This window comes from Mya arenaria, chromosome 5 (genome assembly GCF_026914265.1).
Source record: "Mya arenaria isolate MELC-2E11 chromosome 5, ASM2691426v1".
Taxonomy (NCBI): Eukaryota; Metazoa; Mollusca; class Bivalvia; order Myida; family Myidae; genus Mya; species Mya arenaria.
The window spans coordinates 41,846,688-41,862,767 of NC_069126.1; the positions used below are offsets into that span (position 1 = coordinate 41,846,688).

At 34.8% G+C, this 16,080-nt stretch overlaps 1 protein-coding gene across 5 annotated transcripts; it reads left to right on the forward strand.

Annotated features, from left to right (window-relative positions):
• The first annotated feature begins 5,021 nt into the window (after nt 1-5,021).
• On the forward strand, nt 5,022-14,043 carry LOC128236102 (uncharacterized). Of its 5 annotated transcripts, none has more exons than XM_052950956.1 (12): nt 5,022-5,037; nt 7,136-7,354; nt 8,050-8,364; nt 8,725-9,021; nt 9,240-9,545; nt 9,648-9,944; nt 10,605-10,886; nt 11,206-11,325; nt 12,079-12,130; nt 12,353-12,369; nt 13,061-13,158; nt 13,512-14,043. In XM_052950956.1, exons 2-12 carry the CDS (start codon nt 7,159-7,161, stop codon nt 13,689-13,691), a joined length of 2,160 nt encoding a protein of 719 aa, XP_052806916.1. In that variant the 5' UTR covers nt 5,022-5,037; nt 7,136-7,158; the 3' UTR covers nt 13,692-14,043. The 5 variants fall into 5 exon arrangements, with proteins under 5 accessions (XP_052806916.1, XP_052806918.1, XP_052806919.1 ...); XM_052950958.1 differs by having other exon boundaries at nt 7,136-7,345; XM_052950959.1 differs by lacking the exon at nt 10,605-10,886.
• The last annotated feature ends 2,037 nt before the right edge of the window (nt 14,044-16,080 follow it).

Consider the following 16,080-nt stretch of genomic DNA (forward strand, 5'->3'; position numbering starts at 1 on the left):
TTTTGACCTACTTTCTTATTTTTGAAGCTACAGCGATAAACTTTGTATCATGTGTAAGTTTTACAAACAAATATCAATGTTGTCCTCGGATGATATTGACTGTGACCTTTTGACCTACTTTCTTAATTTTGAAGCTACAGCAGTGCAATTTTGACCATGAGTACAGTTTTGAAAACAAATATTCCCTCAGATGACATTTACTTGGCACGTATTAAAATAGTTTATGCAACTTATCTGCTTACAACACTCTGTCCTCAAGATGTTGAACGCACAACGTTTTCAGCTAACCCAAAGACAAAACGTGAACTATATGTTTTGTTACCTATTACCCATATATAGATACTCTAGATTGAAAATGACCACAAGAGCCATGCCAGTAGCTAACCATAGTATCGAGTTAATATAAATATCAAGTTTTCTTTCGCATTTTTTTCATTGAAATTAATTAAGTGTTTTATTACACAATTATAGATTAGAGAATGAAGTGTGCTTGGTTAAATTCGTTTATTTTACACTCCACGACGGTAGTAAGGCTATTTAGTGTTTGCCCTTCATTCTCAGCTTATCAGGGGCGCTAGATTTTTAAAATGTTTCGTTTCTTATTTGTGAAGAATCGATACCTATTTCTGAAGACGACTCTTCAGGATTAAGTAAAATGCTACAACTGCGCATGCGGAAATAACCACGCCTACTTTTTGCACATGCACAGGCGCAATTTTAGTGTCAACGCTGATTTAAATGACCATCCTTTCGTCACACTTCGTTTCCGCTGAAACACTATAGAACGCTTGGACACACAGGAACATTGATATGCCAGTTGGTCATGACAGGTTGATGACCCCTATCGATTTTGAGATCAGTAGGTCAAAGGTCAAGGTCGCGGTGACCTTGATGTGAAAAAAGGTTTCCCCCACAATAACTCAAGGACGCTTGCATCCAGGAACTTCAAACTTGGTATGTCAGTTGGTCATGACCAGTTGATGAGCCTTTTTGGTTTAGGGATCAGAAGGTTAAAAGTCAAGGTGCGGTTATCTTGAGGCGAGAAAAACAAACGGTTTTCGCTCAATAACTAAGAACGCTTGGGCCCAGGAACTTCGTATTTGATGTGATAGTTGGTCATGATAAGTAGATGACCCTTATTGATTGTGTGGGCATTATGTCAAGGTCACAATGACCTCCAGGTGAAAAATGATTCGTTGGTCATTTGTCCGTACGTCAGGTTGCTTATGACAAGAAGATGACCTCGTATGTTGGTTTGTCTGCAGTCAAAAAGTATGAATTTTATGTTCATCATTGATTATTCCTCATCTACGACCTCCCAATGGGGGAGACAAGCGCTTTTTCAAAAAAGTAAACACAAGTTTTTCCTGTCTAGTCTCAGTTTGACTGACGTTACAGTTTCCATGTTTAGTCATGGATGTTGGTTACGGTTTTATTAGCTCACCTGTTACTTTGTGACATGGTGAGCTTTTGTGATCGCCTTTTGTCCGGCGTGCGTCGTGCGGCGTGCGTCGTGCGGCGTGCATCGTGCGTCAACAATTTACTTAAAAGACATCTCCTCCTTAACCGCTGGGCCAATATTAATAAAACTTCATAGGGATGTTCCTTGGGTGGTCTTCTATCAAAGTTGTTCAAAGAATTAAATTCCATGCAGAACTCTGGTTGCCATGGCAAACAAAAGGAAAAACTATAAAAATCTTCTTCTCCCAAACCACAAGGCTTAGGCCGTTGATATATGGTAGGTAGGATCACCAAATGGTCCTCTACCAAGATTGTTCAAATTATGGCCCTGGGGTCAAAATTGGCTCCGCCCCGGGGGGTCATGGGTTTTCTCTATATGTTTATAGTGAAAACTTAAAAAATCTTCTCCTCTGAACTTACTTGGCCTAGAGCTTAGATATTTGGCATGATTCATCGTCTAGTGGACCTCTACAAAGTTTGTTCCAATTATGGCCCTGGGGTCAAAATTGGCCCCGACCCGGGGGGTCATGGGTTTTCTCTATATGTTTATAGTGAAAACTTTAAAAATTCTTCTCCTCTGAACTTACTTGGCCTAGAGCTTAGATATATGGCATGATTCATCGTCTAGTGGACCTCTACAAAGTTTGTTCAAATTATGGTCTTGGGGTCAAAATTGGCCCCGCCCCGGGGGTCATGGGTTTTCTCTATATGTTTATAGTGAAAACTTAAAAAATCTTCTCCTCTGAACTTACTTGGCCTAGAGCTTAGATATTTGGCATGTTCATCGTCTAGTGGACCTCTACAAAGTTTGTTCAAATTATGGCCCTGGGGTCAAAATTGGCCCCGCCCCGGGGGGTCATGGGTTTTCTCTATATGTTTATAGTGAAAACTTAAAAAATCTTCTCCTCTGAACTTACTTGGACAAGAGCTTAGATATTTGGCATGATTCATCGTCTAGTGGACCTTTACAAAGATTGTTCAAATTATGGCCTTGGGGTCAAAATTGGCCCCGCCCTCTTGGGGGGTCATGGGTTTTCTCTATATCTTTATAGTAAAAAAAATCAAAAATCTCCTCTGAACTTACGTTGCTTAGAGCTTAGATATTGGCATGATTCATCGTCTAGTGGACCTCTACAAAGATTGTTCAAATTATGGCCCTGGGGTCAAAATTGGCCCCGCCCCTGGGTGGTCATGGGTTTTCTCTATATGTTTATAGTGAAAACTTTAAAAAATCTTCTCCTCTGAACTTACTTGGACTAGAGCTTAGATATTTGGCATGATTCATCGTCTAGTGGACCTCTACAAAGATTGTTCAAATTATGGCCTTGGGGTCAAAATTGGCCCCGCCCCCTTGGGGGGTCATGGGTTTTCTCTATATGTTTATAGTGAAAACTTCAAAAATCATATCCTCTGAACTTACGTTGCTTAGAGCTTAGATATTTGGCATGATTTATCGTCTAGTGGACCTCTACAAAGTTTGTTCAAATTATGGCCCTGGGGTCAAAATTAGCCACACCCCGGGGCTGATGGGTTTTCTCTATATGTGTTATAGTGAAAACTTAAAAAATCTTCTCCGAACTCACAAAGACAAGTAACGTCTTAATTTAAACTGGATAACATATTTAGTACACATACCAATTTTCAATATGGGCCACATACAACAATTAATAACAATATACATATATAGATACACACGTAAAATCAAGTAGTGACAAGAGCTTTGATATTTGGCATGATATATCATCTAGTTGACTTGTACCAATATTGTTCAATCTTTGGCCCTGGGGTCAAAAAATGGCCCCACCCGGGCGGTCATGGGTTTCCTTATATATGTATATGATGAAAACTTAAAAAATCTTCTTCTCCGAAACCAAAAGGCGAAGGCCTTAGATATTTGGTATGAAGCATCGTTTATCGGACCACTATTAAGATTGTTCAAACTTTAGCCCTGGGGTCAAAATTGGCCACGCCCAGTGTTCATAGGCTTAGGTTTCCAATATTTGTATATAATGGAAGAATGTGCATTATATGACAGGTGAGCGATTCAGGGCCATTTGGCCCTCTTGTTGTTTTAGAGGAGAGGTTACAATTGACTGGTGCATTAATTAATTTCAATGATACTGACATTTAACCCTCTAGTCGACACTGGAATATTGAGCAAAGACTGAAGTATCCAAATGAGTTGAATACTCATATCCATAGAAGCATACATTAAGCACAAACAAGCTGAACTATTTATTTTAAGAATTAGTTATATTTTATATTTGAAACCTCAAATCTTAACGTATTACCAATTATAATCATGCTATAAAAGAACTCGGCTTTGTCGATGATTCATCTATTATACGAATATATTTATGCACTAAAAATGAATGTGCTTTATTTCGAATAAACTTGGCGAATGGATTGAGCGACCGGACACAAGATGTCACCACAACAACAACCATAACCGTTGGATCGTTTTTCGGTTGGCGAAGGGAAATAACTCTTTCTGGCTAAATTAGCAAAATTTTTGTGTCAATAAATTCAATATTTCTAAATATTTTTGTGACATTTTTGGTTACAAAGCGTACTATTAAGATATGAATAAGATAGTTAACGTATTTCGGTAATTTTCTTGCGTCATTCGGTAATTATCTTTGTATTTCGGTAATTTATCATATTTCGGTAAGTCCAGTCTCCTTGTAATTACCATAAAGCGGCACAAATGAAACGGCCATTTGAATGGATAGATTAAATCGTGGCCTCGATTATTTTTATAAGATAAGTTGAGACCACAAGTTACTCAGTTGTAGCCACGATTTAATAAGATGTGGCCGTGATTTAATAAGCTTTGGACTTGAGGAAGAACAATGCAAACGGAATTCAACAAGTATTTCATAATGCACCAGTCAATTGTAACCACGGCTCCCAGGTCCGGCGTCATACCGGGGATAGGCGGGGAAATGGGCCGTGTTTTTACCTTTCAGGTGGCCCCGCAGTGCCGGGTGAATGCGGTGGTTCCTCGCTTTAAATATAGCGGGGAATGGACCTTACCTAGGGTCCCTGGGGTGCGGGGGCATTTGGCGAGGATTTTTATATGTTTGTCCCCGCAGGCCGGGGATTTTAGCCGGGGTTGGCTGGACCGAAAGTCAAAGTCCCCGCTATTCCCCGGACCTGGGGGGCCGTTGTTACAATTGACTGATTCATAAAGAGGTTCTTTTTTAAACTTGCTTAACTCATTATTTCAGCCAAAACATGTTCATTAGGGTGTACGTCTCACCCTTGCAAAATAGTATTCCTCCAAATTTAAGAAAAACAAATTATTGATAATTCTCCGCCCACGTTGTATTGCGGGAGGCCTTTGAGTTGAATGTTCATGTATGCTTAATAATTCTTACATGACTAACACATCGAAACACTTAACAGACCGATTGTCTAGTACGGTAAACACTTGTTTGTGCACTTTCACCTTTAGATTCATTTTCAGAGTGTTGCTTTCGGTTTCAGCTCAATTCTCAATTGAAATTTTATCATGTTCTGATCGAGGAAATTATGTGTTTGCGAAGGAGTTCATCAACTACATTTTGTTCACCAGTTGGTTTCGTATTGCATGTATCATTATTTCTCGGCAAAAGAGTCATTCGACATCGCGTTTCAATATTAGTATTTCAAAACATACAATTTCTTTTAAATTTTTGAAAATATTAACTCTTACCTAGGTGAAATAATATCAACTAATCACTTACAACTGACAGCAACAAAAGCATATTTGATATTTGATATGTTTTGAATATAACGTCAAAAATTACATTATTTTCGTATCAAAACAGCAGAGCCCCATTTACAAAAATACCATGGTTGTAAGTCAATAAGATTACATACACTTTATTTGACATAGATTTGATCATGTTAATCGGAAACCGAATTGCCAAATTTGAAATACGACGTTAGTCATTTGCGTTCTGTACGTACTGGTTATGCAGTGCCAATGAAAGGTGTTTTAAGCAAATTAATGGAACTACTCAATGGAGCGTTACATGATCGATTCAAAAATGAATAAATGGGGAGATTTGTTCAAAATGGGCTGATGCATTGTTAAAGATTCACGTCAATGCAACATCATGTATAAGACTGCTGACAAAAATTCAGACCGCAGATTTTCATTTTTCCGTTTGAAAATTAATGTTTTATGGCTTAAAGCGTTACTAACGGAATACATCTTCAACTTTTTATTTAAATATGAAAATCAGCGGTCTGATTTTTTTTCAGCAGTCTTTTATCACTGGTTTGCAGATATTTAACCAAAAATGGCTCATTCCAAGACAAAAATAAAAAAGTCGTCAAAACGGTTAATCTGTGAGAGTGCAGGTTTAAGAATTTACCTTCGTACTTTATTACAACGAATAACGGGACATGACACTAGTGTCGTTTCATCCATCACTCGAACGATTGACTTAGCGATTGACTATTGACCTAGCGTAAAAACTATTAATTATACCAATCACAAGTTTTTTGTTTGAACGTGGCTATACATGAACAGACAGAGTGTATCAACTAACCGTAAACATATTCAAAGTATCGAATGTACGATTTAGGAATTTTGGATGCCTGCGTTCCCATATCATTTTGATATCGTTAACAAGAGTACTGACAGAGTATGTTACAAGCAAGCTTTTTAGGCCTTGAAATATTTTCGTTAATTCTTTTTACGTATATTAATTATCGGCAAACAATGCCCTTACACATGTATTTTAAGTCAGTTAGATGACTTGAACTGAATTCTTAATACTTAAGAAGGACTCGTTCACTACGCTCACTCCGCCCATTCTTAATAATTAAGAATTCACTTCATGTCATCTAACTATTATAAAAAGATTTTTATCCGCGGACATGCGCTATATTCTATATATATATATATATATATATATATATATATATATATATAAATATATATATATATATATATATATATATATATATATATATATATATATATATATATATATATATATATATTATACAATTGTTTAAATTTACCAAAAAGGATAAACAATTGTCGGAAACAATGATGCTTATGAAGGATAACGAGTTTTATTTAAAAGAAATGTGCAGAAAACACGGTATTGCTACCTTAAAAGACCATAGTAGATCGCAGTTATCTTTTAGCATTCACCAATCATTTTATATTTTTGCGTTTTTGCGGTTATAATATTGTTACTATATTTTTCATAAATGCTTATTAAGTAAAAAGTTGAGGGTGTATCACTCAACATTTATGTTTGTTATGCATGTGTATGTATTGATTTTGAATAAGTGTGTCACTTTAATAACGATTATACAATATTCCCAATGACTATAAAACCATAGGCTTAATTCTACATCGGAAACCATAATACTGACTTGTATGAAAAGAGTGAGTGTGAAGTACTGATATACTTTGAACTTTCTTTGTTTTCCACATATGCACACGAACATCTTTCAATCCTTAGTGAGGGCACTTGATTGTGGTTTGAGCCACTTAACGATGCAACATTTTAGAACAGCGTTAGGCCTATTTTATTTCCTTTTCGAGATGAATTACTAGAATAAAGAATGTAGCGCATGTCCGCGGATGAAAACTTTCATATTCATAACGAACAATTCAATTCACTTTCAAATCCAAAGAAAAACTTAAGCGTTTCCGTTACTTAAGGTAAACAATGGCGGGGAGAACGAATGACCAACACATATCTTCCCTGGGAAGGTCTGCTCTATTTTCTGAAAATAAAGAGTAACGAGTGCGACACAATTGGCAATAAAAACGACCGAACACTAACAATCGCATTCATGAATGAATTGTTTTGCGGAGATATGCCACGACAATGGATGCTTATATGCGCTCAACTTGCCGTACTCGAGTCTGGTATGTTGGGTAAGAAAAATGCTCTGTTTCATATTAAACAACTTCAACTTCTTCTGCTACTTATACTTCTACAACAACTGCTACTAGGAATTTTTGTTATAATTCTTTTTTATGTGTATATGTGTTACTTTTAATGCTAAAAGAAATATAAAAAGCAATGTAATGAATATTTGTTTCTCCGGTTATGTTTCACGAATTGTTCTTAAAATTTCAAACATTTCTTTGCTTTAAAGCTGCACTCTCACAGGTTTACCGTTTTTACAACTTTATATGTTTTGTCTTTGAATGATCAAATTTTTGCGTAAATATCTGCAAACCAGTGATAGAAACCTGCTGACAAAAGATCAGATCTCAGATTTACATATATCCGTTCGAAAATTGAAGTTTTATGGCTAAAAAGCGTTATTAGCGGTTACAGCAAAATGCACAAAACACCAAGTTTTAAACTTAAATATAAACATCTGCGATGTAATTTATTGTCAGCAGTATTATTTGACTGGTGTACATGCATTTCCACATAAATTGGCTAGTTCCAAGACAAGAAAAAAATAATTGTCAAAACGTTCAATCTGTGAGAGTGCAGCTTTAACCTGTTTTTCCCCGCGTTTGTTAGCCATCGGATTGTCAACATTAATACTTAGATAAAGTCTAACTTGTAATATGTCGTTAATGAGGGTGAGATAAGTTTGCATCATGCATTTCAGCTCTTTTGGGCAACGTATGTGTAGCCAGGAACCCTTATGGAACATTATCAGTGGTAGGACCAGCTTTTGTGAACAGGGAGGTTATACTGAAGGCGACACCATATTTTCCTTGGGGATGTGACGTAGAATGGAGATACATCATGAATGGTACAACAATATTCCAAACAATAAATGGGACAGATAAAACATATTCGGAGGATGGTTCATTCTTTTTAAAATGGAACGCTTCTATTGAATACAACAGAACTGAAATCTACGCCGTGTGTTTAACAAACGCAACGATCGGAACACCCCTGATAACTCTAAATATGAAAGGTATGTATCGTTGACTGTTTCAAGGCGGCTATGTCAACTTGAATTGATTTTGTCTTTTGTTTATTGTTTTTTGTTATTTGGGTTCATGAAAGTATCCATACACAATGATGGGTTTTGTCACTGGGTTAGTCCATGTAATTTTCTTCGTATTGTGTTTGTTTCAGGTATTTATCTAACACATATTTCGGCTTTTTAGCGGTTCACATCAATTGACCCCTGACCTGAGGAATAATTCCAAATATAAATGACAACTGTTACTTCCCATTTTACTAAGTTGCTTTGTTAATATGGTGTTTAAACAACTAAAAATAGAATATGATTTTGTTATGACGTTTTTTATTACTCAGATATAATTTATAGCTATTGATGGACATTGTGGAGCCCTCATGATTCTAAGTCCGGTTGCTCGAGGCACGGAAGTCAAAGTTGGATATTTTCCTTCTGACCAATCCATAAGGGGTCAAACGTTTACTAAACGAACATGGAAGAAAGACATGCATGAGTTCCAGCTACAAAAGGGTTCTTACGAAGAGAAACTATTTTCTGAGTATTTGTACATATTGACCATATTAAATTTCACACAAAATGATGAAGGAACGTATTCTTTATATTGCAATTCGAGTGGCAACACGGGTTCTGTGCAGCTTCATATTTCAGGTACCATGCTTTTACTTCACCGGGTATTCTGGATTTTTAATATTTGTTTTGTATTGATACGTACTAACTCAGCTAAGAAAATGGAGGAGTCATATTAGCAAAAGAAGAAACTTGTTTGTAAAGTGATAAACGTTGTATTTTGACACGTTATATGGTATTTCATGTAATCAAAGGTTAAACGGTATTCAACGTTATTTTGTATTTGCGTTTTTTTTCAGAGCGACCGAGTTACCCAGTTCTCGGTCCAAAGTTTTCTGACTTTAATACAACAGAATGTATTTATGTTTATGTTGGCTCCGACTTGTATTGCAAAACTGAAAATGGAACAGAGCCTGTACAAGTATCACTTTTAATTGGCAATGATTCATTTGTTCTTGCTGAAAGCGAACAGAACAAAGGGTTTTACCTATTCAGTAACGTTCAACAAAAAATGGCTGGACTGTCGAGACTGAATGTGACATGTCAGGTTTCAAATGCAGCCCTTGAAACACCTTACGAAGTACACGGCGTTCTATGTAACGTAGGTAAGCAAGTTAGCGACACCTGATTCATTTTTGTGTGCTGGAAAAAGTATAAATTGTTTATAAAAAAATAATGCTGTAAACATTATTGTGTTTTAATTATAGAAAAAGGTAGCCTGCCTGTTCTAACAGTTCCTGAACAACTTCATGGAGAAAGATCTTCATCAATTTGTGAAGTGCGAAATGCTTTACCAGCGCCGGCAATAGAAATACGAGTTGACAAAGTTTTGCAAGCAAATGTTCAACAAATTGATTTATTCGATGGATCTTCTCATACGTTTACCAGCACAGCAACGATGACAAAGACGAACACAACATGGAATGGACAACAAATGTGCTGTACGTTAAAAAGGAAGTTTGGTCTTGAAAATGTGTCAGAATGCAAAAACATCAGTATGAAATGTAAGTTTAACTCGGAGCGTATCGATTGTATAATCACGCGTACTAGTAAAAGTTGAAGCGGGACATTGATAATAGACATAACAAATTTAATTTATCTTTATTTTATGTTTCAATTGTTGGAATATAAATATTATTTTAAGCAATTTGTATTTTCTGAACTAAAAATGGTAAAAATTATATTTATGAGTTTGTCTTATTCTGTGTTGCGATCCGCCGTTGGATCTTTCAATGTCCTTAAACACAATACATGTTTATAACAACATTTTCTCGATTTTCGTACAACTCGCAGTAAAGCCGCGACTGGTCATCTACTTTTTCTTTAAAAGGCACCCGTCTTCCGGAATATACTTTTATATTATGATGTCATATCTTCCATTCAAGCTGTTTTATCAACTAGTAACAGGCATTAGATAAACAAATCTGTAAAAGTATAAAAACTAATCCATTCTCTTTACTGTGCGTTCCTTTTACTTTGTTACCTACTTAAATATGTATGCACTTCTTTGTGTATTAAGGCTGTATATTATTCTTTAAACGGATCCGTCATCCAGAATGTATTTTTATATTACGATATTCTTATACAGAGTATTTTACTCATTTACAACAGTAATTAACAGTAGATGTCTTAAAAATATTGTTACTGTCTACGCTTACATTCAGGTGATCCGACTTTAAATCTGAACAAGACATCACCTGTCGATTTACCTCCGAATAAAACATTGGTCGTTAAATGTACTGTGAATGATTGCAATGCTGAAGGGTTATGGACGCTTAAGTGGGAAGATAAACATAACTCTATTATAAAGACTTGCAACAAAACAGAGGAATGCCTATTAACACTGAATTATACGGGAGATGGTAAAAAGACGTACACATGCAGAGCATGGAAATCACTGTTTACTCTGAATATTTCGTTGACAGTTTCAAGTTCAATGAGTGATGGTTTGTAATTAACAGTTCAGATTTTAGATAAATGTAAGGGACTCATTTACGTTTTATAGGGGCAGGCATCGATTGTTTTTAATTTCATGTGAAATATGAACAAAATGATTGTTATAGTAATAACATATCATCAAAATAAGTGGCGCAATAGAAAATGGAATGGTTCTAGGCTTTAATTTACACAAAAAGTTCAAATGAGTTTCTGCCTGTTATAACAGTACGTGATTCATAAAATTTAAACAAATTGAATTCAAAATCTAACCCACATTAAACGGGTCCCTTTCAAATATTTCAATCTTACTAAAACAATCGTTTTCAGTTAGTCAACCCCATGAAAAGGACAATCAGACATTTTCTTCAACATCCCGATTTCCTCTCAACAATATACTTATCGGAACAGGCGTTTTATGTGGACTCTGCATCTTGTTTATAATCGGAAGTAAGGATTTCGTTCCCTGGATGCTTTAATCAATTTAAACACTTAATGTAGTTCAGTTTTCTGCAAACAGTCACAACGTGCAGTTTTGAAAGGGTGGTGTTGTGTAATTATTTTTTCCAATGCATTGACTAATGGTATCCGTATAGTCAGGAAAAAATAACAGAAACAGTTCTTTTGTTATTTTCTTATTTTCTCTTTTGCTTAGTTGAACATAACTAGTGTAAGGTATGATTAAAGTCTTGAAAAGGGCAAAATATAGGTTTCTGCCTTTTACTTTATTGCATGATTATGCTTAATTCACTTGATTTTAATCATAAAAAATAAAGCCATATAGTGCCTGTACAGATAAAATATATAAGCCGTTATAATTGATTTGTTTAATTAATAGATACGTGGCCAAGTATTTCTCAGTTACAACGCGCCAAAATATCGCTAACATTGGTTATTTTGTACAAAAATCATATGCTTTTTCTTCCTTAAATTCAAATGAGTTAAACATAATAATGCATTAAATATAAAACAATAATTTGCCTTCAACATATATTGCGCCCCTTTAAAGACTAACTTACAGAAAACACAGGGCCAACATGGAAATATGAATGTTTCGTTCGAAAACGAATTAAGTGTGTCTTCATTTTATCTATCGTTTCAAATGTTATAACTTTCTTTGTTGTTCAAAGGCACTTCAAACAAAAGTATTCTATTAAAACTTATGTTGATTATACTTTTCATATGAATAAATATCTTTTTAAGGATGTGTATATCTTAAACGGCGAAAGGTCAACGAAATCAACACAATAGAAATGTATGTATCAATTGTAATTTCGAATTAGTGATTTAGAATTCAAGATTTTTGTTAGATGTGACACCTTTGGATTTATTGAAATAATCATTGTTGATAAATCATGTTCTTCATTCTTTTTTACGATAAAGCAGTGTAAACGATATTCGAGATTATTAAATACGACATACTCGTCTAAGTTCTTATTCCAGTAAAACAAATGAAATAGTTGTTGTTATTTTTCAGTGTTGAAAATCATAGGGGTAAGTTTCTATTGTTTAGTATTTTATACATAAATGCATGAATCCTTTCGATGCCCCTTTGAAACCGCGTTCTGCAGTCTTGCGGATACGTATGCTGCTTAATTTTGATTTTTTGCTAAAGGAGGGTTTATGACACAACATATCGAAATAAATTACATTTAAATATTTGAATCTAAACAACGGTTTATGACATAACATATCGACATGAATTACATACATATCCAAATAATAATGATAATAATAATACAAATATGTATCCATTAGACAACTTACAGTAACCATATACATGTAAATATTAAAAAATAAAAAAATAGCATTCTTTAAAGATGCAACTACTGGTAATTCATTTGATACAATATGCATGAGTTCAGTTTTGATTTGTACCCCCAAAACATTAAAATAAAGACAATTAATATATACTTTGATATTTATGATAAAAGCGTTCGATTACAATTGCATGCTGGCGAAATAAAGGTTTCAAGTTAAAAAAACAAACTGATTGATTGGCCATTGTTCACAGAATAGTTATCAAAAACCGCATACAATTTGCAAAGACAGAGATTTGGTATTTTATCTACATGTAGTTCCATACGATTGGTTTTGTATCACTATATTCTAGTATGACAAACGATTTCCCTCCCAATTATTGACATCTTTAAATGATAGAAATTTATGATTCCTGAAAAAACAGACACCTCGTTGGACAATGGCGTGCTACACATAGAAACGGGAGGAGTCCAGTACGCAGTCATGCAGAGACAGGCGGCTACACAGAGGACTGGAACGCAGGTATCTCACTTCACTTTGAGAATTTTTCTAAGAGATTACTGCGATGCAATGCAAAATCAAAAGTACAAAGTACCTTCACCACCGACGTTCGACGTGAAGGTTACATTCACCCTTATAGTCAACAATATAATTGCAAACATTAGAGCAGGTGCACAATCTTTTATAAAGACTAAATGTATCCTATATCTTTATGTATCCAAGGGTTTTAACGTATCATGATATTTTACCAGATGCCATGCAAGTTAAACATACAAGTATCCTTTCTTCGATGAAATCCTTCATCGGTTATACTAATGCTAACTGATCATATCATTTGGTAACTGTTACAATTAAATATATATTATATTTTTCAGCAACCACATGCTGGCGGTGGCCTAACGTACGCCGAGTTGGACATCAAGTTCCTACAGGAAGCTACCGCCAGAGTTCCGCCAAGAAAAAATAACACGCCGACGGAATATGCTGACATTGCGTTTTCCTCAACACAGAAATCTGCTGAAGAAGATCATGTTTACCACAATACATCTGCGTAGATCTAGAATAAGGACAAAACAATCTAACCGAAATATACTGCCTTATTGCATTGTTTCTATATCGTTTTCCCTGTGGTTATGTTTAATGTGTGTACGTTTTGTTTTAAATTTTATATAGATTTTACACCCGTGTCATACTACTCTCTATAACAATGCTTTATTATTTGATATTTTTAGTTTGCTGTTGTTCCATATGATTTTTTTATATTATCGCAGCTTCGTTTTTATACATGTATGATACTCATGGTTGTTTTACGAAACCTAGCATAGCCATATTATTGGGATACCAATTGCTTGTTTTAAAATAAGTATTCTCCATCATGCTTTATCTTTTGAATAAATTTGCAGTTTGTTTAACTGTCATATTGACCCATGAAGTTTGGTCCTCGATGTTTTTTTGGCAAACAATTATTTTTTTCGCTCTTGTGTTTTCATCGGCTGTTTGTTTTTGAACAACAAGTAAACCAGATATAAATTATGATAGAATAAAACCTCAGTTTATATCAAGAGGAGCAAAATGCGCCGACACTGGACGTTAAATAACGTAAAAAGAAAATGCAAGTTAGTCCGCATCTTCTCCTGCGGGAAACAATAACCATGATCAATCTGTTAAAACGTTATATATTTGGGCTGAAATACATTCATCCGATGTAGTAAGTAACGTTCAAGCGTAATTTTTCATCAAGTTTAAATAAAAATAGGAACGGCACCCTACGTTCATTTACAGCATGTACGAAACGTAACAGGACGGTAGTCAGAAAACATACAAATTGAGCTTTTTATTAATAAATTTTGTTTTGTAAGAGACTATTTTCTGCTTCGATGTATGTTAATATGTACGTGTACACGTACGCGTTGCCACTTGTGTGTTAAAGTTGTAGTTACAAATCGTTGTAGACATTTTAACGTTCTTGTAGGCTCGCTGATATTCTTCGTGCTATTGTACATAAACCTGCATAAACCTGCATAAACCTGCATGTCGCAGTGCACAATCTTTGCTAAGGATTAATTTTACGGTGACGTGTGTTGTAGTGTCAATATGTTAGAATCATCGTTATAACATGTATTACATTCAATGCTTAAGGGCATATTACAACAAATAGAATGTGACAACTCATTGTACCATTCCTGTTTTCGTTATATTAACACATGACAGTGAATCAAAGCAAGGTTTTACCACCTCAGATCATTGGCTACTTTCCATGTTTATAGGTTTTGAGTCTAAATGGTTTGTGATTTCAAAAAAAATGGCTGAACATGATTGATCTAATTGACCTACTTTTTTCATTTACACCGCATTGGTTGTACTCCTACGACGGATGTGGCCACTTTATATAACTTTCTAACGTTGTTTAATTTTTAGTACAAATGTGGAACTTTTCCCCTAGATATGGTGTTTGAGGTCGTAAAGCACTGGAAATTAGTGTTATTTCGCGTGCAAATTGGTCTATTGAATATAGAATATATAGGAAATTTATTTAGGGATTTCTGATCATAATGCCAATGTCACGTTAGTAACTGTTTACGTTATTACTTACTTACTAACTTGATTGCTTGCTCACGTACTTACTTGCTTAATAAAATTAAAAAAAATAAACTCAAGGTTTTCTTATTTTTTTTATTGCCCCTATTTTGCTGTACAATGACCATATCATTATTAAACAAATAATTGTATAGACTGAAAATGTACCTAGATAAGTGTCCAGTCTAGGTTTTGTACAACACTCATATCATTTTTTTACATATATGAGTGCATAGATTAAAACCTAATTAATTAGACGAATGTGTATTTTTTTGTGTTAAGTCTGGGTGTATCGTGGAGGAGTCAGCACTATTTGTCCGTCTGTTTCCATCATCACTTAACGATGGGTCGTACATTGTCGTCTTGGAAACGCGCCAGATCTGATACTTACGGCTGTAAATCGTGTATTTTGGTGAATTTTATAAAAAAATAAATATTTTTACCTAAAATAACACTGTTTATGTGTTCATAATTAATTTAATTATGAACGTAATGGATGTTTTTTTATGTATCATCTGCTAAAACAATATTAGATAATAAGAAAAACAAACATTTAAACCGTACACTAAATCACAAGAATGAAATATAACCCCAAAATAGTCTACATTAAGAGCCTTGACACTAAAAGTCAGCTTACACGATTTTCTCACGTTTACAATAGAAATGTCCTAGTTGGATACATTTTGTCGATACTTTTGGTCGAATTTTATACCGTTTTCGATGTTGTAATCACCATATCATCGTTTACGCGTGTTAAAGGAAAAGTTCGCTCGGAAGTAAATAATCCATGTAATGGACAATTTGTTTTTAATGTCAAATGCTTTTAAAGACGGTTTGCGAGTAAAACTATTGATGAATCACTATGAC

Excerpts from the sequence above, each read along its gene's own strand:
- LOC128236102 (XM_052950956.1), top strand. The coding sequence starts at position 7,159 with ATGACCAACACATATCTTCCCTGGGAAGGTCTGCTCTATTTTCTGAAA. Across the intron at positions 8,365-8,724 it reads GATAACTCTAAATATGAAAG|CTATTGATGGACATTGTGGA; the intron begins GTATGTATCGTT and ends TATAATTTATAG. Across the intron at positions 9,022-9,239 it reads TGTGCAGCTTCATATTTCAG|AGCGACCGAGTTACCCAGTT; the intron begins GTACCATGCTTT and ends GTTTTTTTTCAG.